We start from the raw sequence: 26,605 nt of genomic DNA on the forward strand, positions 1-26,605 counted from the left end.
AAAAATACTAAAAAAAAATAAATAAATTTTCAGTTTAAACAAACTGAAAAAAATAAGAATATTAAAAAAAAATTTTTCATTATAAAAATTAGATCTGATGGCAATATAACGATATATATGAATTTAAATTTACCTTATAATACCAGAGAGCTACTTTGACTTTATCTTACGAATCCAAAGACCTTTGTCTATTGCATATGTAATTTTACATTAGGAGAGACCTAGTGAAGTAAGCAGGGTCTTTCCCTATATTATTAAATAAAAAATTTAATTAGTTCATATTATATATAATTATTATATTACAGAATTAAATAAATAACTTACAATCTAAATAAATTATCAAATAAATTTTCAAATAAAGAATTTAGTTATATGGAAATATCATATAAATATATATAATAATAGAATTAAATAAGTAACTTACCTTCTATATTATAGATAATTTTTAGTTAAAAATTTAATTAATTTAAATTAAATATAAATGTATAATGAATAAATAACTTACGATCTATATTATTAAATAAGGGGTTAGTTAGTGGTTAGTTTAATAATAGAATTAAATAAATAACTTACAAGCTATATTATTAAATAATTTTTAAATAAAACATTTAAGTTTAAATTATATGTAAATTAATAATTTTTTAAATAAAACATTTAGTTAGTTTAAATTATATGTAAATTATAATAATAGGATTAATAACTTACAATCTGAAATAAATTATCAAAAAATTTTTTAAATAAAGAATTTAATTAGTTTAAATTATTTGCAAATATCATATGAATATATAATAATAATAGAATTTAAATAATTTACCCCCTATATTATTAAATAAAGAATTTAATTAATATAAATTATTATATAATTATATAGAATTAAATAAAAGAAATTGCTAAAGCTCACTAATGGCGAGGATTACCATACCAGCATTATGACATTATGATGCACTTTTAGCCAGAATTAAAAATCTAATAAAATACTGGCCGGAATTACATCATAATTTCACAACTAGTGATATTTAGCAATATTTTTAAATAAATAACTTACAATCTAAAATAAATTGCCAAATAATTTATAATAAAGAAATTAGTTAGTTTAAATTATATGTAAATATTATATAAATATATAATAAATATATAACTTACAAGCTATATTATTATAAATAAACAATTTGGTTAGATTAAATTATGCAAATATTATATAAATATGTAATAAACATTAAATAAGTAACTTACAGGCTATATTATTAAATAATTCATTAAATAAAGAATTTAGCCAATTAATTTATATGCAAATATTATATAAATAAGTAATAATAGAATTTAATAAGTAACTTACAATCTATTATATTATTAAATGATTTTAAATAACAGATAAGGAATTTAGTTAATTTAAATTATATATAAATATTATATAATATATAATAATAATAATAAAATTAAATAACTTACCAACTAAAGAAATTGCCAAATAGTTTTTTAAATAAAGAATTTAGTTAGTATAAATTATATGTGAACAATACTGAATATTATATAAATATGTAAATAAATAACTTACCTCCTATTTTATTAAATAATTTTTTATATAAAGAATTTAGTTTAAATTATATATAAATATGTAATACAAGAATTAAAAAAGTAACTTATAACTTACCAACTAAAAAGAAATTACCAAATAATTTTTAAATAAATAATTTAGTTATATAAAATAATATAATAATAGAATTAAATAAATAACTTACAGTCTAAAAGAATTACCAAATAATTTTTTAAACAAGTAATTTAGTTAGTCTAAATTATATGTAAATATTATATAAACATGTGATAATAAAATTAAATAAATCACTTACAAGCTATATTATTAAATGATTTTCAAAATAAATAAAAATTTAGTTAGTTTAAATTATATATAATAGATAATAATAAAATTAATATAAATAACTTACAAGCTATATATTAGAAGAAAAAATTTAGTTAGTTTAGATAATACGTAAATATAAATATATGATAATAGAATTAAATAAATAACTTACAAACTATATTATTAAATAATTTTTGAATAATAAGTTTAGTTAGTTTAAATTTATATAAACATGTGATAATAAAATTAAATAAATCACTTACAAACTATGATTTTTAAAATAAATAAAATTTTAGTTAGTTTAAATTATATATAATAGATAATAATAAAATTAATATAAATAACTTACAAGCTATATATTAGAAGAAAAAATTTAGTTAGTTTAAGTTATGTAGTAAATATAAATATGTGATAATAAAATTAAATAAATAACTTACAAACTATATTATTAAATAATTTTTTAAATAAAGAATTTAATTAGTATAAATTCTATGTAAATGTTATAAATATGTAGTAATAGAATTAGTAAATAATTTACCCATCTCCTTTTTAAGTATCGAAACAACTTTTTGTATATCTGGTCGTTCATCTGGTTCATATTTCCAACACCCTAATTAATAATAATAATTAAGTACTATATCTATTTTAAGACGAAAAATTATTCAGTAGATATTACTATAAAATATAACTTACATTCATATAAGTCACTATAAAAAGTAGGTGTTCCTTCAATTATTTCTTCCCTTTTTCCTCCTTTTATTTGGCACATTAAGCCTGCGTCATATTTTTCAGTATGGAATGGTTGTCGTCCGCTTGAAATTTGCCACATAATAACCCCAATACTATACACATCAGATTTTTTATTTAATCTGTAATTTTTACCGTCAAATTTCGGATCTACATAAGGTACTACACCATATACACTTGATGTACTACTACTTGATGCTTCGACAATTTTTTTTGATTGACCAAAATCCGCCAACTTAATTTTGTTCTGATGCACAAGTATATTTGCTGAGTGCTTTTAAAATTAAATATAAAATTTGATTAATTCATTTATTCTTAAAGTTATGAAAAAAAAATATATTAAATAATTTATAATTACCAAATCACAATGAATAATATCGTGATTATGTAAGCAAGATATAGCACTTGCTATCTGAAACGCTAAGTCAAATCTATCATCCCATTTAAGTTCTTTAATATGATTTTGTAAATAATTTTGCAATGTACCACCGTCAGCATATTCCAGTACTAATGAACAATTTCCTAATATTGGATCTGAAACAAGATAAATAATATATATAAACATATTATAAGTTGGATTCAATTAGTATGTATTTTATCGTTAAATTCTTACCTTTTGTGATACCATATAATCTTATAATATTAGGATGATAGTTAACTTCTCTTAGCAATCGTATCTGTAAAAATATATGTTTATATAAATTAAATGATTTTATTAATTGGTTCCATAATACTAGATACTTTTAATACATACTTTACCTCATTAACAACTTTTTCAAGAGTTATTTTATCATAATTAACATAATTAAAACATTTCAAAACAAATTTAGTATCCTTAATATCTTTTAATGTAGCAATTTTAATTCGTGCGGTAGAGCCGGTATCAATTTTTTCTAAAACTGTAAAGTCCGAATAATCGAAACGATCGTAATATTTATCTAACCAATCACTATAATCATTCGTGTCATTATCATTTGACATTGTAAGAATTTCTCCGTTTTTTTTTTTAAAAAAAAAGAAAATTAGTTTTCGTTCAAATATAAATAAAAAAAAAAATTTTTCCTGCAAAATCGGACAAAAATTCCGAATTCACGTGCATTTCATTGTTGATCAACCGATTAAACGGGTTTATTCCTAAATTAAGAGTCTTTAAATGTCATGCTGCATTGTGTTTCGATGGAAGATTCTAAAATTGATTTTTGTTTAAAGTTACGATGCGGGCTGATAAAAAATTTTTCTGTGGCGCCACTAAATTTAGCGATTTGAATAAAGTAAAAAATAAATAAGTTCATATGTTTATGTGTAAAAAAAAATTTATTTCGTGTAATGATGTTAAAAAAATTGTTTTCCGTAACGCACCTAATTTACCCCAGTAACACCACCAAATTTTTCACCCCTACGTGTTTTTTGTGGCGTCTAAATTTTGATTGGCTCATTGCTTATTTGGCAACATTTATCTTAGGAAAAAAAAGACAACAAAAAGAAAAAAAATAAAAACTCCATATTTTCTATAATTGTGTAGTTAGCCGAAATATCTAAATAGCAGTCATTGCGCTATGCAGTTTTTATATCATTGGGTAGGTTGAGTTAAGAGCTTTTAAACAAGCCTAAAATCACATAAATCCAATCACTAGAAGCCAAGATATTGCATTTCAAAGATTTTATTCTGAAATTTTATTGCATTTTCATAGTCTTTTATGATAATCCTGAGCCAGGTTTTGATTTTTGACCTATCTTAACTAACATTTTGAATTTTAAAAAGTGTTAACCAAATTCTTGCATTGTTGACTATATTCAAATTTAAAATCATTGAATTATTCCTAAAATTGCGAATTCTAAATGAGAGCTGTGATCATAAAATTTGAATTTGTATATATAAAACTAGGAGTAACCTGTCATGGAAATAAAACTTGCCCATCAAGTCGAGAAAAGTAACAATGAAACAGACTTAGTATTTTAATAATATTATTTACAGTATGATAAGGTTAGAAGAAAATAATCTAATAAATTTATATAATTTATATATTTATACTAATAAAAGTGAATTGTGTATGAATGTTATATATAAAATATTATATATGAAAAATTGTTTTATATAAAAAATGTTATTTTTAAAATGTGAATTCTATTTATAGAATGAAATATTTCACAGTATACAATGTTTCTTGTCTTGCAGTTCTCACCATTGTCTATAAAGACCTTAATATGTTGATATACACTTACTCTTGAGAAGACAATATAACTGCCCTACTCCCCTTCCTTCATTCTTCCCTTTCCCTTCCCTATTTCCTTGCTTTTTCCCCTTTCCCCTCTCTCGCTTTTCCTTCTATTTTCCCTCCTGACCAATGTTGTTGCACCAGGACCCCGGATAATTATAATAAAGGTCATATGCAAAAAAAGTATATAATTTTGCATTTTTAATGGAAAGGTCATATGAAAAAATGGGTATTTTAAGAAAACGTTACATGTCAAAATAGAGTACCATCAAATTAGGTCACAGTAAAAAAAGTATAAGGTCACATGTGATTTTCTAATAAAAGCGTATATTTGGGAAATATCATATGCAGTGTTACATCAATTTTCAATATAATTAGCAAACGACCATTTTATATTAGATAAATTTATCACGATATTAAATCTTTCATTTTATATGATAAATTTACCGCAATGTAATAAATTTATCAAATTTACTTAGTTGCTTTAGCTCAAAATGATGGTGCAAAAACTGGACATTTAAGAACTAAAAAATGGCAAAATAGAACACGTTTAGAAGTATTAGAAAGTTATCAAAATGCTCCAGATTATTGTTTGCAAATTTATATTAATTTATAATTTGTATTATAATTTATTTAGCTTTCAAGCATTAGCATTGCAAATGTTACTTTGGAAAATCCCGCCAATCATGATGGTTACGCATTTGCACTTTTGGGATCAAAAATTTGCCTTGTTCAATTTTTGGCTATGTATCATAAATTAACAAATTATCATTCTTATGTTGATAGTATTAGCTGTATTAATTCACTTTCTTATATTTCAGTATATGTTTATATAGAACAGATTCCAAATATTTTTGGATGTTTTTTAATGGATGAACCAAAATATGTTTTGTTTTCACATATTCCTAGTCATTTGTTCATTTATTATTTAGGAAATTGCAAAAATTTTACTGAAAATATGGGATTTTTAATTGTAGGAAAAAAAGAAATGGCAATCTATAGTTTTTTTAATTCAGTTATATATAAATTACAATTGATTATTGCTACAAAGTCAATAATGATAATGCTGAATAAATTTAATATGAAATATAGTATTTCTTGTAAAAAAAAAAAATATTATTAGTCATATGATAAAAAAGGATATTTTTAATATGTATAAAGGTCATATGATAAAAATGTATATCAAAACGGCAAAAATTATGTATATTTCATTGAATTTTTAATTAGTACTGCGGATGTGACCTCTATTATAATTATCCGGGGTCCTGTTGCACCTAAACGTTGGTGATCAGGTGACAACAAGCTTTTTAAAAGACTTGGCTAAGTTAGAAACACTATAAATTAAAAAGAAAATTTTCAAATTAATCCTATTTTGATCATTCAATTTAAATTTTCACAAATGTATTAATAACATGGTCCAAAGATTATTAATAAATGCGTATTGTATATGAAAGTTAACTTTAATTTAACACAGGTCATTTAAAACTTTATTATAGCTTTTAACAATTATAACAGCAAGTTTCAGTTAAGTACTTCAAATCATGTAATTTTGCTTGCTCTACGAATTTACTTATGACTTGGGGTGAGTAATATTAAATCTGAGGAACAAATGCACCTTTTTTATATATTATCTAAATTTAAATAATTCAAAAATTTATAAAAATATTATCTTTTAATCATTTTCAACACTTAAGGCAATAATATCGACACAGCTTATTAGTTGTTAGATATCCTAAGTTTGTAATTTACTTGTATATATAAAAATTTTGTAATCTAAATAAATTAAAAAAATTGATACAAACTCTAGGTTATTAAGGTTACATATAACGTGATTTTTATTTCTCTTACATGCTTACTTTATGGATAAAATGAGATTTAGAGTATCGTCTATGACTTTTACATTCTGGTATTATGGCATGTTATTTTAATATGAAATTTTGTGGTAAAGAAAAATGGGATGTTCTTCACGTATATTTAACATAACTGATCAGTGTAACTCAAGGAAGAGGAATAGGCTAAAAAAAATACATATTTGCAATTTTTTAAAAAAAGTTTGCATTGTACACGTGACAGATTCTACTATTAGTATACCAAAAGGTTGGAAACCCGAGTGATGTCATAAAAATTATACTATACACTGTATACGGAAAGTTCAAGCTAGGAATAAGCTAAAAATCATACATCAAATTTTACAACGGTACCGTTCTTAGTCAGATAGGCAATTAAAATATTAAACTTTATATTAAAATAATAACTATTAAAGGTTTAGAATTGATACCATGATAAATATAATAAAACTTTTACTGTTATATGAGATAACGAGAACGATTATGGTTGTCTATTAAAATTATCACATAATATTATTGAATAATGGTTTGTTTTTTGCTGCTGTATCAAACAAAATTACATCATGAAACCGGCGCCATAGTTGCAGCTGACTTAGACGCATCAAGAGAGTCTTGCGAGATGATTATCTTTGCCTTCAAAATATGCATCCACATAAAAGGTTGAATCTTCTTGTTGTTGCTTCGTAAGCTCAAAATACATTGAACCTGCATCACCAGTACCACTATTTTTGTGTTGAATAACTTGGTCAACGTTATATACAATGCGAGCATGAACGTATTTGTCTGGATGTTTCTTTTGTAAAACTTCTATAATTGCACCAGCACGAACTCCACAGGTTGCAAGAAGTTTTATATCATCAGGATCAAGCTTGCGATAACGTGATGCAATCATACCAATATTTTCCACAAGTGCATGATTATGTTCACCATCAACTTTTTAGACAAGATTGTCTTTTCCGGTGATAAGCAAATTTACAATTGTCCGTATGGTGTCTTGCATTACGTTCATTTTATGTGCTGCTTTTCGTGGTATATACAGTAACTATATACGCTAGTCCCTTCATACATGCATAAGTACGGTGTCGAAATAACCTATTTGTCACTACGAGTAATTGTAAAAGCAAATCCTTGTTTTAATCCATTATTAAGCCACCTAATAAAACACTAAAATAAGTGCTGTAACTGTGATAACAAGTGAAAATTTGCTATTTTAGTTTCTACAACTTACTCGTCTAGATTTTTCAATCTGTAAAAACCATTTCTGGCGCAGCTGGATACAGTGATTCTTCGTTTTCAGCTTCCTCATCTTTAAAAAATCCATCAGACAGTTGTTCATTATTCGTTAAATGTCAAAGGTGTATTCCAGAATTTCAATTTCGTGAAGTTCAGCGATACTGTCACGTGCAAAAATCGACAACGGCAAAATTTTTAAACGGGGAACGGCAATAGTAAAATTTTTAAGTGGGGGAGGAACAAAAATTTTATCCGATAAACAAATTTGACGTCGAATTAAACGTGTTTGTTACTTTATCATATTATTGAAATAATTATGATCACGTGATATATACGTAGCTCAACACCAGTGATGCGTTTTATAATAATAATTACGGCCCAAAAATAAAATCAATTTTTTTTATACATTATAAATGATCAGGTTTCAAAAATCCAACCCGGTTGTTCACTCACTTGCACTTAATTGGTACATTTGGTTCGCATTTTTTTTTGTAGATGAAGTTTACAATTTGTGTTTTGAGCTTACCCCTGTAAAAAAAGTCGATCCATTTTTCATATTCCCGTAAAAGGTTCATATTTCCGGAATTAATAACCTTATATCACGGAATTTATCGAATTATTTACATTTTCCGTGAATGGATCCGGGAAAGGCTAATCTTTACGGAGTTTCTACAGAAATAACGGATAAAATTTTTTATAGGGTGCACATTTTTAAAAAAAAATTAGAAAAACAGTAATCATTGACGATAAGGTTTTATAATTCGAAAACAATTAAAAGATTCTTAATAAAAGAATTAACTTAAAACTTGGAATCTAATCTACCTTGGAAAAGAAGTTGAGAATCATTATAAACATAATAATGAAATAATAATGTCTAATATTAATGGTAACTCGCGGTTTAAACTTTAATTCTGGTCGTGCAGGTATCCGCAGCATGTTGATCATTTTTTTTTTATTTATTTATTTTACTGTATTTATTTTTATTTTTTTTATCATAATTATTTCATGATAAAATAAAATTCAGAACTGTGTATGGAAAAAAATATTTCACGCGGATAATTATTAGAGTTAAATTTCATATAGCAAAATTATCTCAATTTACACATTCTCAAATAATAATTATAAAGTATTAAATATAGTAGGTATAAATAATGACTATATAAATATTCTGAAGATCGTGGTGATTATCACGTGGAGGGCATTTTTATTCTTTCACAATTTTATCAAAATAAAAAAAAAACAGATAAACTATTAATTGATTGTATTAATGTGTTAAATGGATAGTATTTTTAGGAAAAAGGTTATTTCATTTATTTCACACATTATTATTTGATGTTTGTAAATTTCGGTTAGAGTATAATAATGATTTTCTGCCAATCAAAAATCTGAAACAAATGTACAGTAAAACCTTAATTGTGTGAGTTCCAAAAATAAAAGTAAGTCTTTTTTTTTTTTTAGAAAGAGAAAGAATGAAATAACAATGGTTCTATTATTATATAATTATTAAAATAAATTTATGATTATTGCCAAGCTTAATGATTTATCGATAAAATTTTAAGGTTTGAGGGTATTTTACATTTAGGAATCCAGTTATAATATCTTTCTTTTATTCTTAATTCTTGAATATTCTGATATTTGATAAATAAAGTTAGTGTATTACAATAGATGAGTTAAAATTGTCCCTTAAATAGCAATAAGAATTTTATTCGTTTATTAATGTAACTATTACCGAAGAGGATTAAATTGATGATCATTTTACGCTCAATTGGTATAATACTTTGATCCGGAATAATTATATATAAATCAAGATTAGCTTTTTTGTACTATTTTAATTTTAAAATTTTCTCATCGCATATTTATTTGAACTTTTTTAACAAATACTGAGGACAAATCGCAAAATCATAAAAAGCCATAATTCTGTTATTTTTAGTAAGTTGAACGATTTAGTCAAGAAAAAAAAAGAAATAAGGAGTTAATTGTTTAAATTAGATTATACACGATAAAGTCTTTGTTTGTTAAAATAATATTGCATTATGTTCGTAATGTAGCATAACGTCAAGAAGCATATGGGGTAAACAAAATTGAATTCACGTTAATAATGTAGTAAAATGTCGAATGAAGTAAATAAACTGCTTAAAGAAAAATTGGCCTCGATTTTTATATAAAAGGTTTCAAGAAATTCTCTTCTTTTATGTTTCCTCACCTTTTAATTTTAAGGTACAATTAATAATAAATTTCAATTTATGACCTTATTAAAAATGAAATTTAATCTTAAGAGGATTTTAATCCTCTTTATCTCATTATTTGTGATTGGATCTGTAGCTATTGAAACAAGCGTTCACACCGTTAGTGGGGATAGTCTTCATTTGAAAGATTATACTAATGAAATTACAAATCTTAATGAACCATACAAATTTATTAAAACCGATTATTTTAAACCCATTACACATCTTACTTTCACTAATAAACCTGTAACTCGTTATTATCAATTGACATTAAAAAAAGTTAAAATGTCACCTGATGGTTTTGAAAGAACTGTTTGGAGTGTAAACGGTCAACATCCTGGTCCACTTATTCAAGCAAATAAAGGAGATAGACTTGTTATAAATGTAACAAACCACTTTGATGATCCAGCAAGTATGTTTGTTTATAATTTATAATTGTTATAAAGATTGTCATTGACATATATTCACTATTATTTTTAGCTGTTCACTGGCATGGTATGTTTCAACATGGTACAAATTGGTACGACGGAGTTCCAGGACAAGTAAGTAGACAATTTTTTTATCATAGTTTTCTTTCCTTTTTTTTCCAGATCTTCTTTAATAATCAAAAAATAATCCCTTTCGTAATTAGACTCAATGTCCAATTCCAAACGATGTTTCTTTAGTCTATAATTTTAGTACAACCGATCAACATGGTACCTACTGGTATCACTCTCATTTTTTTGCCCAATACGTTGATGGTTTACGTGGATCACTTGTGTAAATTTTGATTTTTTTTTTTATCAAAAAAATGAATCTTGATATTTTTATACATATATACTTATTGTCAATAATTTATATTTTTTAACTCGATCAAAAAAAAAAAGTATTCACGACCCAGATGATCCATATTTAAAACAATACGATTTTGAATACCTTGTCATGTTATCAGATTGGCATCATAAGTAAATATTTTCTTGTAATGAATTTCAAAAATTTGTTATATGCTTTAAAATTATTTCTATTTATTATTATATAGTACAACTGGTGTTCTCTTACCACTTCAGGACGCTCCAGGTTATAGTGGTTTTCGCCCTATTCCAGATTCTCCACTTATATCCGGTCTTGGTAGATATAACTGTACTGCAGCTCCCCCTGGATCCAAATGTAATTCTGATCAACCATTACCCGTATATAATGTTAAAAAGAATAAAAAATATCGTTTCCGTATAATCAATTCCGCTGCAGATGGTGTTTTCGTCTTCTCTATTGATCAACATAAACTTAAGGTTATAGAATCGGAAGGAATATATCTTAAACCAACCATAATTAAAAAATTACCCGTTGCTGTCGGTCAACGTTATTCCGTGATTGTTGATGCTAACCAACCAGTTGGAAACTATTTTATTCGTGGAACTCTAGATAAAAGATGTACTCCAAATAATAATGCAACAATTAATTTTAATTCCGCTATCGACTGGGATGGTCTTGGTATACTTCATTATGAAGGTGCAAAAAATAGTCCAAATTCGAAAGAATTCGATGATGATTTTACTCCTTGTCGTGATCTTGACAAAAAACATTTAAAACCTATTAAACCCATCACTAAATATGATGGTCATGTTACTGATTTTGTCAATATTACCATTACGTTCGGAGCGGATAAGAATCAAAGATTAGAAGCTTTAATTAATAACTCTTCGTTCGTACCTCAATTGAATGATCCAACGATCAATAAAATCACAAGAGATATCGCTGCTAAAGATTTACCAAAAGATCAGAATTCTGTGATTCTTAATCACAATGGTGGTATTGCAGAAATTTATGTAAAAAACGATAACAATGCCGATCATCCATTTCACATGCATGGACATGTATTCGCTATAATGTTTGTTGGTGAAAAAGGTGATGTCCCTGATGAAAGCAAATATAACAAGAAAAATCCTGTCGTTCGTGATACTGTAACTATTCCTGGAAATGGATTTTTGGTTATTCGTTTCATCACTGATAATCCTGGTGTTTGGGCTTTCCATTGTCACATTGAATGGCACGTCGAAATTGGTATGGTTATGGGAATTATAGAACTTCAAGATACTTTGAAAAAAGAAACTATACCGGAAGATGTCGTTGCTTTATGCTTAGAACATGATCTTCAAAAGAGGACAACTCGAAAAATGTTAAATGCAATTGTAATTAATGAAATTAGAAGTGACGATTAAAAATTAGTCAATAAGATATTTTAAATATTTTTAGAATATAAATCATTATAGTAATAATAATTAATAATAATAATTTTAGTTACACTGTTTTTTTTTTTTCTTTGATTTTACAAAAATTTTTCTCGCATTTTATTTTTTTTCATTAGATAACATGTATCACACATACTGAGAGAACTATCATTTTAAAATAATAAAATTCGTTTAAAAATTTTTATAATTTTATAATAATATTTCGTAAAAACTATTTAAGCGATCAATGAGTAGGACAATTTTTTCTATTAACTCACCATTAGCCTGTTGCGGGCAGTTTGAGCACCATAACAATATTATGCGATTTGCCACTACTTTCTTTATGCGTAACAAATTATTTGATATCATTGATTGATGGCGCAGCATAACTAACGGCTGCATGTGACTTATTAATTCTGGCTGGAATTGTAAATTAGGCCAGAATTACTAAAGTTTTTGAACCAAAAATAATGGGTCTTAAATTTAATAATTCTTCAAATAATTTAAATAGCGCCGTAAGTAATAAAATAATGTTAAAATTTTCAATAATAAGAACTCAATGTCTTAAATTATAAGTAGCTAAGGAATATAAAAATATAAATAAAACTCCTAAAACTTCTAAAGTGAGGTTTATATACTGTAAAATTATAAAAGTGAAAGATAACTCCGAAGTTAAACTAAAAAATCAATTATTGAAACTTTGAAATATTTACACATTTAGTAGAGGTTATTAAAAGAATGTTTAAATAAGGGTGATGGTGCGAACTACAATTCAATCCCTGCCAAAGCCAAGCGTATCACTGAATAATTGCATCCTGAAATCCTATGTACCAAAAGAAGTATCAGTTTCGCGAGAAGTTAAATTTTCAATCCATATTCAAAAATAATTCTCGAAACAACACATGAAAACATGACATTACTTAGTATAATAATAAGTAATAATATTAACATGTTTCGACTGCTGTTTCGTGTATTTATTTTTTGAGACAACTATTTACGTATTTGGTTTTATTACTATAATTAATTATATAAAAAAAAATATATAAATATTCAAAAAGATACACTAAATTAATTATAATCACTGGCGTATTTGCATGTCCATTCCCATGCAATATCTTCATAACGAGAGCGATCAGTTTTATATATGTGAGCAATTTCGGAGTCAAACGTAATTTCTAATAATTAAAAAATTTCATTTGAGTAAGAAGAAAGTTTTTTTTTTAATTTGGGATAAATAAAAAAATAAAAATATCAACATATTATTTTTTTATGTTGAATATTAAATAATACATACCTGGATTTGGATCAGTCAACAATGAACAAATTGATAATAACACTTGGAGAGAAATCATTATATTTTTAATTAATAACTTTTTTGCCTTAAAGAATTATTATAACAATTTTATTTACAATTAGTGTAAATTACATTTTGAAATGGTTAATACTGGTGACCATAGAGGACCTAGGCAGTCTAGACCTATACATCCATCACCGTTGATATTTGGATGATAAACTTTTGTTTTAAAGATTACCTTGGGTATATATGAGAGACTGAGAATAAGTTCTTACGATCAAAAATATACACACAACACAAATGAACACAATTATATAAAATATACACCGTTGGCGGTTTCAATGGATAACCTATGGGGAAATGAATATCAAGGAAAAATACACCACTCGAATACGGAGAGTTAGGCTATTCGATAAAAATGTAAAATTAAAGTTAAAATCTGGTGTAAAAAAAAAAAATTAATTAGTAATGAAGAAAGTAATATTGCTTACGGGACCGATAATTGCAGCTTCCCAATGAAGAAGGTCATCATCCCCATCCCCAATAGGAGCAGCACTGATAAGCGGCGTTGGATCATTATCTATATCATGTTTTTCCTAACAAACGATTGAAATTAATAATAAAGTTTTAAGTATTAAAAAAATTTCATAAAACTCACTTTACGAATACTCTTAAGAGTCGTCTCAAGTTCAATATGGTCAATATCGTAATCCATTTTGTTCTTTTCGCCCATTTCGTTGTTAGAGAAAAAATTACAGAAATTGATGTTTTTTCGCTTTTATGTTTTTATTGTTGCATTACAAATGAATCAAAATTAATCGCCAAAAAAGAAATTTATAATGCTCGTTAAATAAATAGGTCAGATGGTCGATAACAACTATTTTTATTTTCTTTGATTCCAAAAATGGTATTTTCGGATCATAATTGGTTTAGTGATACGTGCATTTAGATTTCCTTTTATAGGGGTCGGCTGGGTTCGCCTAAAGCCATGTTCGTTCCCGTGATCATAAGCCAATCATAATATCTGGCTATTTATAGTGACCAATCAAGGTACGTGATCGAACACGGCTTTTAGACAATCCCCTTTTATAACTAGTTATAGGCCCAATTCTTATCCGGAAAGTTACATTACACAAGCTCAAAAACACGCTATTCGTAATTCCGTAAATGAATTCTCTTTTCGTCATTCAAATATTATTTATATTTTCAGAAATCATTGAAATCATTTTGAAAAATTTCAAATTAATATTTACGAACAAAAATTATATTGCTGAGAAATCAAATATAAAAAAAAAAAGGAATCCATTCGCTCATATGTTTTTCAAGAAAATGTTTTTATTTAAATACTATTTGATTTCTCTTGTTACCATTTAATAGAAGAATATGAACTTCATATTTAGTTACGTACCATTAGTCATTTAAAAAATACGAAACTGTAGATATTTTTATGTTTAGAGTTTGTAAATTTGCTATAACCATGGTTATCCCTTTATTATCACATTTTTCTATCACATTTTTCACGAAATCTTGCATATTACTATCTCTAAATAACATGATAAGGTAAATTTATAAAGAATACTTGATATATAATATTGATGTTAAAATTTTGGTAGTCTGAAATTTTTATGTAAGACAATTTTATGACCTACAATATCATGAGATGTGCGCAAATGAGTTGCCTTTGTCAAGTACATAAGTAACTTGGAAAGTTAATCTATCAAATAAGTACAAAAAATAATTATTTATAGTGCTGAGGAAAAGGCGTCAAAGCAATTTAATGTCAATATTGAAGAATCACAAAAGGCAACTCAAGGAAAGTGCTATTAAAAAAGTATACTTTACATGATTGATTATTCAATTATTATTTTTTATGACAGAAATATAGAGACTTAAAAATTTTTTTTTTTCAATTTAACATTTTTTACCCTTCCGCTTTTGCATGTAATCACGTGATATTACAATTACTGCGCCATGATCAATAAAATATTTATTTTATTTTACTAGATATATATAATACAAAATTTAATAAGCTATATATTAGATTTAATTATTTTAATTATTTTGAAATTTATCACTAGTATATATGTAATTAGGACATATGGCAATTGTTATCCCGCGTCGCGCCTGGCAACGTTCACTCATATATCACAGTATTATTATTTAATAATTATTAATATAAAAATTATAAAAATTTATATTCTTTATCAACGGTTTTCTCATGTAACTCAATTTCTTTATTTCCATAATATGCAATTTTATATTGTGCATTTGGATATCCAAGTTTATTTGACCTTTCATAAAATTTGAAAGCTTCAACTTCATCCCTTTTAACACCTATTCCATGTTCGTAACATCTGCCTAAATTATATAATGCTACTTCACTTCCATTATTTGCTGCTTTTTCATACCAAAAAAAAGCCGTTTCATCATTCTTTTCAATTCCATCCCCATTTTCATATAATGATCCAAGACTATATTGTGCAAACTTATTTTCTTTTTCAGCTGCTTCTTTATATAATTTCAACGCTTCTTTTTTATCGGTATCAGTACCAATTCCTTTATTATAACATTCAGCAACCTTATATTTCGCATTTGGATATCCTTGTTCATTTGATTTCTTATAATATCCAAAAGCCTTAACTTCATTCTTTTTAACGCCTATTCCAAGTTCGTAACATCTGCCTAAATTATATAATGCTATTTCGCTTCCATTATTTACCGCTTTTTCATACCAAAAAAAAGCCATTTCATCATTCTTTTCAATTCCATCCCCATTTTCATATAATGATCCAAGACTATATTGCGCAGACTTATTTTGTTTTTCAGCTGTCTCTTCATATAATTTCAATGCTTCTTCTTTATTAATATCGGTACCAATTCCTTTATAATAACACTCAGCAACTCTATATTTCGCGTTGAGGTATCCTTGTTCAGCCGATTTTATATAATATTCAAACGCTTTATTTTCATCTTTTTTAACACCTATTCCGTTTTCATAACATATACCTAAATTATATTGTGCTATCTCATTTCCATTAACTGCTGCCTTTTCATACCAAAAGAATGCCGTTTCCACATTTTTTTCAGTCCCATGACCTTTTTCATAGAAGAAACCAAGAACGTTTTGTGCTAATTTATTTCCATTTTCTGCTGCATCTTTATATAACTCATATGCTTTTTCTTTATTAATTTCAGTACCAATACCTTCATTATAAAAATTACCAAGCCGGAATTTTCCATCTGTATATCCTTGATCAGCTGATTTCTCGTAACATTCAAATGCTTTATTTTCATTTTTTTCAATACCTATTCCATATTCATAACATCTTCCTAAATTAAATAATGCTATTTCGTTTTCTTTCGCTTCATTATACCAATAAAAAGCTTCTTCAAATTTCTTTTCTTTTTCATAAAAAGTTCCAAGTCTAATTTGTGCAAATTTATTTCCTCTTTTAGCCAACTTTTTGTATAATTTAAATGCCTCTTTTTTATTAGTCTTGGTTCCAATTCCTTTATCATAAAAATATGCTACTTTATATTGTGCTTCTATATACTTTTGTTTAGATGCTTTTTTATAATATTCAAAAGCTTTAATAATATCCTTTTCAAAATTTATTTCATTTCCATAAAACAAATTTAATGTATATGGACGTCTATATTTAGCTGATTTTTTATAATATCCAAATGCTTTATCATCACTTTTTTTAACACCTATTTCATTTTCATAACATACGGCTAAATTATACTGTGATAACCTATTCCCATTATCTGACGCTTCTTTATACCAACGAATTGCTTCTTTCAAATCCTTTTCAGTTCCTTCACCTTTTTCATATAAATGTCCAAGATTATTTTGAGCTTCAAGATTTCCTTTCTTAGCAGCACATTCATATAATTGAAAAGCTTTTACTTTATTAATACTAGTCCCAACTCCTTTATCATAACAATACCCTAATCGAAATATTCCATCTGTATAACTTTGTTCAGCTGATTTCTTAAATAATTCAAAAGCCCTTCTTTCATTTTTTTCTACACCTCCTATACCATCTCTATAACAACAACCCAGATTATGTTGTGCAACTTTATTTCCAATTTCTGCTGCTTTTTCAAAATAATGAAATGCTTTATCATATCTCATTCTTAATAGCAATTTTCCAAAATAATATAGACGAAATTGATTTAATCTTTTAGAGATTAATATTTTATGAGAATTAATCTCACAATCTTTGGGAATATCTTTTGCAGCAATACTTCCACTTTTTCTTGCTTTACTATACCAACATTTAGCTAGAATATTATCTTTTTTCGTTCCAATTCCATGATTATAACAGTTTCCTAATTGAAGTTGAGCGTCAGCAATTTCATTATCCTCAGCCAGTATTTTATAATATTCAAATGCCTTTTTTTCATCTTTTTTAACTCCTTTTCCTAATTTGTAGTAATTTGCAAGATAAAGTTTTGCCGTTATAATGTTATCATTATTCGCCTTTTCGTACCAATAAACTGCGTGTTTTTCATCCTTTTCAATTCCAATACCATTTTCATAACAATAACCCAAATAAAGCTGTCCAATAGTACTTTTATTGTTTACAGATTTTTTATACCATTCAAATGCTAAATATTGATTTTTTTCTGTTCCATATCCTTCAATATAACAAATAGCAAGATAAATTTGGGCTAATGAAAAGTTAACTTCTGATGCTTTTGAAAATAATTGGAATACTTTAACTTTGTCTTCTTCTGTAACAATATTTATAATCTTATAATAATAAAATAATCCCAAAAACCAGTTATATTTTGCTTCTTTCTGATTATTCGTTAGCCAATTTATAAAATTATCAACGGTTTGATTTAATTGTAAGATTTCTTCATTAATAAGTTGTTGAATTTGATCAAAAATATCAAAAGTAATACCTTGACTATGTTTCTTAATTATAATTTTAATTAATTTATTGACAGTTAAATAATTTAATGAATCAGTCATTGAAATTCTTGATGAATCACTTCTAGCCTCAATAATATTAGGTATATTCTCTATTAATAGACTTTTATTTATACTATTTGAAATTTCTCGGCTAAAATCGTTCGTTGTTAATACATTTCCTTCGTTCGAAAAGATCGACCTGCGTTCGAGTATTCGTAAGCATATCACTTTTAAAAATTGTTTGAAGCTCTGAAACAACATCTTGTATATCTGGACGTTCATTTGGATTACCTTTCCAACATCCTAATTTAAATTATACGCATATATAATAAATAACTAATGCTGTATTTATTTGAGACGAAAAAAAAAAGAATCTGGTAAATATTATTATAACTTACTAGTATATAAATTACTATAATCAGCGGGAGTACCACTAATAATTTTTTCTCGATAACCGTCACGTATAGATAAGACTAGACTTATATCATATTTTACACCTTCAGGATAAAATGGTCGTCGTCCGCTTGAAATTAGCCACATAATAACTCCAATACTGTATATATCGGATTTTTTATTTAAGCTGTAATGTTTATTTTGATTAAGATAAACATTATATTGATTATTAAAACTTCTTGGATCAATATAAGGCACGACGCCAAGCATTTCTGTTGTTAAACTTGTTGGTTCGGCAATTCTTTTTGACAAACCAAAATCTGCTAATTTAATTTTTCCTTGATGTACAAGTATATTATCTGCATGCTTCAATTACAATAAAAAAAAATCTATATTAATAATTAATTGAATTGAATTGAATTAATAATAAGCAAATAATATACAGTATATTACCAAATCACGGTGAATAATATCGTTTTTATGTAAAAATAATATAGCATTTGCCAATTGCAATGCTAAGTCAACTTTATCATTCCATCCAAGTTCACTGAAGTGCTTCTTTAAATAAGTTTTTAATGAACCACTATCAGCATATTCTAATACTAGCGAGTACTTTTTTACTTGACGTATTGTGTCTGAATAATAAGAAATGAATAGTAATAATAACGTTATATTTTTACATTATAAAAAAAGGTATTTATTTCTTAATTGTATCATTATTAAAAATTACCGGTTTCTATCGTGATTCCAAAGAATTGTATAATATTTTCGTGAAGATGAACGATCGTATGTAACGTTAGCTACAACACAAAAGTATTATATATAAATCATCCTGTATAAAAGTTTGTAAAATAATTATGAAATTTAGTAATAATTTACCTCTTTAACAATACTTTTGAGAGTTTGTTCATCATCATTATTAAATGATTTTAAGGCGTAAGTCTTATTTTCTAAATGACCACAAAAAACATTTCCAAAAGCGCCAGTTCCTATTAGTCGTACGTCCTTAAATTCTGAATATTCATAATGTTTGACATTATCTTCATTCTCTAACCAATTAATGGGTTCTTCTCCTGAAGACATTTTTTTTTTTTAAAAAAAAAATTCCGTCCGAATTTATAATTGAAATAAAAACGGCAATCGATAAATACTGCGTATAAAGACATGATAAGCCGGTTTCAAGTTTCTTTCACCTATTTCCATATTTATTAACCAATAACAAATCTTTTCTAATTCTACCGTTGTTAAACTGTTTCATCCATTTCTTTTTTCGATATCTCATTGTAATTTCACATGACTTCTGCAAATTTTATCCCAAATAGTAAATACGCCAACCCCTGTACGTTGAACCCTGTCTTTCATTAAGGTTTTACAACTAAACTTTTTTGTCTTAACAAAGATTTTATTGACACAATGATTTACATTATTAGTTATTATTTGGTAACACAGAATTAAATATATTGGGGCTATTTGCTTTCATTCATTATTGAAGTTATTTCCACACAGATTATCGGTTGTTGCGCCTGTTGCGCCAGGTGGAACGCGTCATCAGGTTCCTTTCAATGAGTTGAAGTTATTAGTAAAAAAGAAATTTCTATCAAACACTAAAAACTGTAAGTGTAACAGTGAATCAACAAATAAAGCTTTGCTTTTTAGACATGTTTTTATTGTATCGCAAATTATTATTTTTTTTTATGTAAATAATGATGACATTGATTATCTTCAAATGATGCCCAATCATAGGATCCAAATACCTGAGTTAGGATTCATTATTATAACTAAAATAACCATAAAACTATTTATTTGGTCTAAAGTATAAATAGATAAATATAAGTTTTCTCATACTTTGATTCAAGAACTACATATCGTCGTTATCGGTATATCGAACCAGTTTCTGATCTCTTTATTTTTTTGAATTTCCTCGTTGTTTAATCGAGTATCATTTTTGTTTCTTGTGGCAATTCAAAGGAACCAATGATTCAATTAATTTGTCACTTTCACGGCTAAATTTCTCAAGCGATAAGAAAATTCGTTGTCTTTCATATTTTATGTATTTCCTTTGAGTATTGCGCTGTTTCAGCTGAAAAAGTAAAATATTTAATATATATATATCGTATGCTAGAATTAATAACAGGGTTGTTAATTCTTGATTCTTGTCAATTTTAATCCTAAAACAACCTCATTGTCAAATTTCTCAAAAATTGGCATTTATCATAATGCAATATCATATGGAAAATTTGAAAACCGTTGTCAAAATGACTCTTTACACTCAAAAATTCTGACTCGAGTGCACATGATCGGTAGAACGTTATCCATAGTGCGGAGTTGAGCAAAATTACAATTAATTTGACCCGCACTAAGGCTTTGACTCGAGTTATCTCGAGTTCTAACTTGAATTCTACCAATGCGCACTAGTCAAATTTTTGCATAAAGAAATGAAAAATTATTACAGGTAAAACAAATATTAATCGAATATCACTTCACATTTACAACACTATATCTTTATTTCTGATAATACCTGTCGGTGTTTTTTAATTTGTGGGAGAATAACTGAATAGTAGAAGATTGTTAATAACTTGAACAGTTTGACTTATCTCGTAATTAAAATTTGTAACGTTTTAGATTACCTGTATAAATAAATTCTAAATTGTGCAACCTTACTTCCATTGGCCAGTTTATTGTGACGTCGTGACGACGTGACGACCGTGACGTTAACAAATTCAAAAAAGCAAAATTTATATGTTGATCATATAATTCCAGCCAGCATTACAACCAATCCTCAGGTTGCAACTAGTAATCATTAAAAAAAAGTTAATTGAAAATCACTATAATCGCTAGGGGCAAATTAAAAAAAATCGGTTTTACGATTATCTCACAATCTATTATTGATCCAATTTCGACGATCTTTTTATATTGCAGAGGTGTAGAGAGTTACACAACAACAAAAAGTTAATCGAAATTGAATCACTGACCACGAGATAATCGCAAAAACCGAATTTTTTTCGGAAGATGACTGGATTCCATATTTCGAATCCGATATGTTCTGAAAAAAATCGGTTTTATGATTATCTCACGATCTATTGGTCCAATTTCGGCGATCTTTTTTTTTTATTTTGTAGAGGGAGAGCTATCCCTATAAAAAAAGTAGATACGTTTTTTATACTGAAAAATACGTTTTGTATGCTCTAGATACGTTTTGAGATACGAAAAATGCACAATTCCGTATCTTGCAAGTCACGTTTTGTATACTGGAACACTGAAAAAACATATAAAAAACCGGCGTATCTACTTTTTTTATAAGGTTTTTTATTTTATTTTATTTTAAGAGTTTAGACAAAGACGGGGGTTAAACTAATACATGAATACATGAGCCAACGAAAATTAACTACAAAGCCAAGTGAACTCGATTAAAACAAATACACTAACCTCCACGTGAGAGATCGTCCTGCCTGTTATTCAAAAAGGAATAACCTGCATTGTCGAATGATGAAGTAAGGGAATAAAATGAAGTGAAGAAATAAAAGAATTATTCTCATCTAAAAAATCTACATAAGTAGGGTAACGTAAGCCCAATCACTCGAATATAAGTAATTAGAAGTGACCAAAATCAACCATAAAGGAACAAAAGACCGTGAATAGCGAGGCGAAGCCGAAGAACCTGCACGGAAAGGATGTTCATGTTGAGAAGTGCTTGAAGTCCTGGCAGAAGTTGAAGTGTTCGCCATGGGTGAGGGTCTAGGTGAAGAGTTGGTCGTAAGTAAGGAGGAACGGAATTTGGTCAGGTGACCGGCGGTGCGACGAGGAAAATGACGTTTCTTGATGTTCTTACGTCGTTTCATCTTCGAGGTAATATCACGTGCACACTCCCAGGCACGTAAATGTGAATTGTGTTGAGGCCAAATATGTTGATAAAGCGTTTGTTGTAACAAAATAAAAAATTCAAATATATAAAACGAGTAGTTTTCATATTGAAAAACTTAAGTCATAGAGACTTTGTGGTATAATTTGATGCAAAATTAAATAAATTTCGTGTGATGATGACGAAGAAAATAACACAGGGTCAAATAGCGAATAACGGTTAACGCTAAAAGCTACTAAATAATTGTGTTTTTTTTATAAGGTATACAACAAAAAAAGTTAATCGAATTGAATTACGGGATCACGAGATAATCGCAAAGCCGATTATTTTTATTTGCCCTAGTTTTTCACCTATTGTTACACAATCACGAATTAAGGAAAAGTCATCGAAAATTGTATTTTTGAAGGGGGAGAGAAAGGGAGAAAAAAAGAAAATCAAAAAATTTTTTCGATTTCTCTGTCCTTGCTTGGGTTATATAATGTAGGTTGGGAACCTATAGCAGAAGGCGAATTCAAAGCAAAGAAAAATGAAAAGAGGTTACGATTCCATTTTCAGTTTATAAATCACAACGTGAAGTTTTCATCGCAGAGAAAACTAAGAAGCAAATGGAAAAAGATAATGGATTTAGTCATGAGAAGAAGAAACAAATTCTTCAAAGCCTGTTAACAAACTGATAGAAGTGAGTCGGTATTGTAAAGGAATTTCCTTATCCGTATAATCTTACTTAAGCAGCATCTTAAGAGAAAAAACCATGCATACCCTATAGAAAGAACAATGGGCCCATCAGTATCCCGTAAAACTCACGATATAAAAATGGATTCCATAGTCTCCATTCGATCAAGCCTCGCCTAATTTCTCACTTCCAAGGCCATAGAAGTAAACTTTTGAAAAATAAATTCCCAGATTTTTTTTCATTTATACTGCTATATCAATTATCAATATGATTTTAATTTAATAGTTGAATCTGGAAAATGCACCACAAGTTCGTGGTTTAGTATCAATCTTAATAATTTTTCATTTAGCATCTATAATAGAAACTAAATCTGATATTCTCTTAGCTGATGTGATGTTTAAATCTTCAAATTTTTTCTCTACTGAAGTGAGTTCTTTGGATAATGCAATATTATGATTCACGTAATATTTTTTTCACTTTTTCAGTTCTCGTGTTAATTTCTCGATTTCTTCATTTTTAATTCGTAATGTCTTTTCGTACTTCATAAACTTTTATGAGTAGCAGTTTCTCTATTGCGTTTATCTTCTTTTAATAAATTTACAAATCAAATTTAGATCACGAAAAGAATCTTCAAATTGCATTTTAAACTAGTTGCTGTTCACTTTAAATGTAGAGGATACTTTCCTCTTTTACCCGTAAAGAAATAATATTCGAATAAAGATTTTTCATAAGGTAAAAAAAGTATTACAATTTCAAAAAATTTATTTGAGTCTGCTGTTTAGCCCTATAAAAAATTTTATCCGTTATTTCTGTAGAAACTCCGTAAAAATGAGCCTTTCACGGATCCATTCACGGAAAAATGTAAATAATTTGATAAAATTCCGTGATATAAGGCTATTAATTCCGGAAATACGAGCCTTTTACGGAAAAAAGATGATAATATAAAAAATGGATTGACTTTTTTTACAGGGTAGCTGAAATTTTTCGGTATCATTTAATGAGCGGAATCTGACATTGAAAATGAACATTTGAAGATGATATTATAGGGGTTCGATACGTAATCCGGTTGATCTGATCATTCGAATTAAAATCGGATATCCTCATCCGGCGGATGGATCCGTAAAATTATCGGATTACACATTGTTGATCATCCGGATTATAATCCGGATTGTAATAATATAAATTGGGATCGAAAAAAAATTTTTTCGAAATTTAAATTTTAATTTTTAAATAAAAATTATGTTGGTCTTTAATCCTAATATTTAATTTAATGATTTATCTTTTTTTTGAAATTAATTTTTCTCATTTTGGCACATTTTATCCCTATTTTTATTATATTCCATTTACTCCCATACCATTTTTATTTTCACTCCTTTATCTCTTATGGAACTTGCCCAACTATTTTTTTCCTGAAATGTAAAACCTCTATTATGGCATATAGCTCAGATTTTTATCCCAATGAAGATTTTAACTTTGAGATGACAGATGTTGTGTTAGAACAGCAAATTGAAGCACCTGAAAGTTCAAAAACTTCACATGAGTCAGTAATTACTAGAAAACCACATGCCATTCAAGGAACCCTTCCCTTTTCTACAATATCCTCAGAAATCAAAGAAAAAGGTAGGGTTTAAATTTTTAAAGATTATAAATTGCAATAAATTATTATTTATATTATTAATATAATTAAATTTTTTTTTATCTAGGCGAACTTCCTGAGACTAGTAATATTAAATATAAGCGTAAAAAACCATCATTTACTTAGGAGTATTTTGAAAAAAGGTTAATGATAAAGGTGAAGAGATCCGAGTTTGCAATATTTTAGATAAAAATGGAATAAAATGTGGTCAAATATAAATGTGGAAGAAGTGGAAGTTCAACGGGCAATTTGATCGTGCATCTTAGAGATAAACATAATATTGTACCAGATGATGATGCAGATATTTCAAAAAAGGTAAATTTAATATTGACTGTTGTGTATTTATTAAAATCTTTTTTAAATACTATCATAATGTTAATTTTTAGCCGCGAAACTCTAAAATTACTGATTTTGCACGAAGTCATAGTAGCACATGCAAGAAGACTAATTAATTTTTTTCAATATTAAAAACAGGTAGAAAGGTTAGAGCAGGTGCAGAGAAAACTTGGCTATAGAGATATTTTGCGTTGTATTCAAGATGTATCCACACGATGGAACTTGTCTTATTATGCTTGGGATCGTTTATTTTTTTTAAAGGATGCTATTATTCAACTACAGACTGATTTATCCACATCAACAGATTGGGAAATCAAGAAAGATGGTAATAGATTGAAGAGATTGTTACTTAATGATGATGAATGGGAGTTGTTGGATCAACTTGTTGATTTGCTAATGCCATTTGAGGAGGCAACACGTGAATTTTCTGGAAATTCATATATTGCCTTAAGCCAAGTTATTCCAACAAAAGAAATGATTTTTGATTTAGCTACTGAAGCACCGTTAAATAGTGATGATTTTCAAATGAGGACACTGTATTTGAATCAGAAGCTGTAGAAACACAACACAACAAACTGACTTTGATGATGATGAAATTATAAGTAATATTACAAAGAAGAAGATTTCAATTGAAAATCAATTAAATACAGTAGGTGTTTTAGAAAAAGTAAAACAAAATATTTATAGTGCATTCCAAATGATCTTGGTTTAATGGCAGCTTTATTAGATCCTCGTTATAAAAGCTTGGATTTCCTAGATGAAAAACAACGAATTATCCAAAAACTCTGCAGTGAATTTGATGAAGTGGAAATACCAGCATCTGAACCATTAAACAACCCAGCTTCATATGATGCAGAACCTTCACGTTCACATAAAGAATATCGTCAACGGCGGCAAATTAAAAATAAAAAGGGGAATAAATCATATTTAAGCACACCAATTGTTGATGAAATTCCAAATTATTTGACATTACCATTAGCATTGGAACCCGAAAATCCTTTAATTTGGTGGAAATTACGGTTGCAAATGTTTCCAAAACTTGCCAAAATTGCCCGAAAATATCTTGCAGTTCCTGCGACATCAGTGTCAAGTGAGCGGTTATTCTCAGATGCCGGAAATCTTATCAATACTAAAAGGACAAATTTAGACACAAATTT

The 26,605-nt window shown here is 27.2% G+C and overlaps 7 protein-coding genes across 7 annotated transcripts; 2 read left to right on the forward strand and 5 right to left on the reverse strand.

Moving 5' to 3' along the window:
• Window positions 1–2,358: 2,358 nt before the first annotated feature.
• On the reverse strand, window positions 2,359–3,586 carry OCT59_002064 (uncharacterized protein; the record flags this gene model as incomplete). The annotated part of the gene is made up of 6 exons (XM_066144235.1): window positions 2,359–2,468; window positions 2,552–2,611; window positions 2,741–2,879; window positions 2,964–3,139; window positions 3,219–3,282; window positions 3,365–3,586. 6 exons carry the CDS (start codon window positions 3,584–3,586, stop codon window positions 2,359–2,361), a joined length of 771 nt encoding a protein of 256 aa, XP_065995416.1.
• A 3,683-nt stretch (window positions 3,587–7,269) lies between these two features.
• OCT59_002065 (uncharacterized protein) lies at window positions 7,270–7,560 on the reverse strand (the record flags this gene model as incomplete). Its single annotated transcript, XM_066144236.1, has 1 exon — window positions 7,270–7,560. One exon carries the CDS (start codon window positions 7,558–7,560, stop codon window positions 7,270–7,272), a length of 291 nt encoding a protein of 96 aa, XP_065995417.1.
• A 2,599-nt stretch (window positions 7,561–10,159) lies between these two features.
• On the forward strand, window positions 10,160–12,324 carry OCT59_002066 (uncharacterized protein; the record flags this gene model as incomplete). Its single annotated transcript, XM_066144237.1, has 5 exons — window positions 10,160–10,538; window positions 10,607–10,668; window positions 10,758–10,885; window positions 10,993–11,070; window positions 11,145–12,324. The coding sequence occupies 5 exons, from the start codon at window positions 10,160–10,162 to the stop codon at window positions 12,322–12,324; spliced, it is 1,827 nt and encodes a 608-aa protein (XP_065995418.1).
• A 1,077-nt stretch (window positions 12,325–13,401) lies between these two features.
• Window positions 13,402–14,360, reverse strand: OCT59_002067 (Ubiquitin-conjugating enzyme E2 4; the record flags this gene model as incomplete). Its single annotated transcript, XM_025323565.2, has 6 exons — window positions 13,402–13,508; window positions 13,628–13,669; window positions 13,760–13,865; window positions 13,955–14,032; window positions 14,119–14,223; window positions 14,286–14,360. The coding sequence occupies 6 exons, from the start codon at window positions 14,358–14,360 to the stop codon at window positions 13,402–13,404; spliced, it is 513 nt and encodes a 170-aa protein (XP_025174211.1).
• A 1,449-nt stretch (window positions 14,361–15,809) lies between these two features.
• On the reverse strand, window positions 15,810–20,027 carry OCT59_002068 (uncharacterized protein; the record flags this gene model as incomplete). The annotated part of the gene is made up of 6 exons (XM_066144238.1): window positions 15,810–18,554; window positions 18,751–18,854; window positions 18,950–19,310; window positions 19,398–19,579; window positions 19,675–19,744; window positions 19,824–20,027. 6 exons carry the CDS (start codon window positions 20,025–20,027, stop codon window positions 15,810–15,812), a joined length of 3,666 nt encoding a protein of 1,221 aa, XP_065995419.1.
• Window positions 20,028–22,489: 2,462 nt separating this feature from the next.
• OCT59_002069 (uncharacterized protein) lies at window positions 22,490–22,783 on the reverse strand (the record flags this gene model as incomplete). The annotated part of the gene is made up of 1 exon (XM_066144239.1): window positions 22,490–22,783. The coding sequence occupies one exon, from the start codon at window positions 22,781–22,783 to the stop codon at window positions 22,490–22,492; it is 294 nt and encodes a 97-aa protein (XP_065995420.1).
• Window positions 22,784–24,954: 2,171 nt separating this feature from the next.
• OCT59_002070 (uncharacterized protein) lies at window positions 24,955–26,205 on the forward strand (the record flags this gene model as incomplete). Its single annotated transcript, XM_066144240.1, has 8 exons — window positions 24,955–25,096; window positions 25,180–25,197; window positions 25,402–25,427; window positions 25,499–25,532; window positions 25,591–25,652; window positions 25,753–25,773; window positions 26,065–26,097; window positions 26,176–26,205. The coding sequence occupies 8 exons, from the start codon at window positions 24,955–24,957 to the stop codon at window positions 26,203–26,205; spliced, it is 366 nt and encodes a 121-aa protein (XP_065995421.1).
• Between the last annotated feature and the right edge of the window lie 400 nt (window positions 26,206–26,605).

This window comes from Rhizophagus irregularis, chromosome 10 (genome assembly GCF_026210795.1).
Source record: "Rhizophagus irregularis chromosome 10, complete sequence".
Taxonomy (NCBI): Eukaryota; Fungi; Glomeromycota; class Glomeromycetes; order Glomerales; family Glomeraceae; genus Rhizophagus; species Rhizophagus irregularis.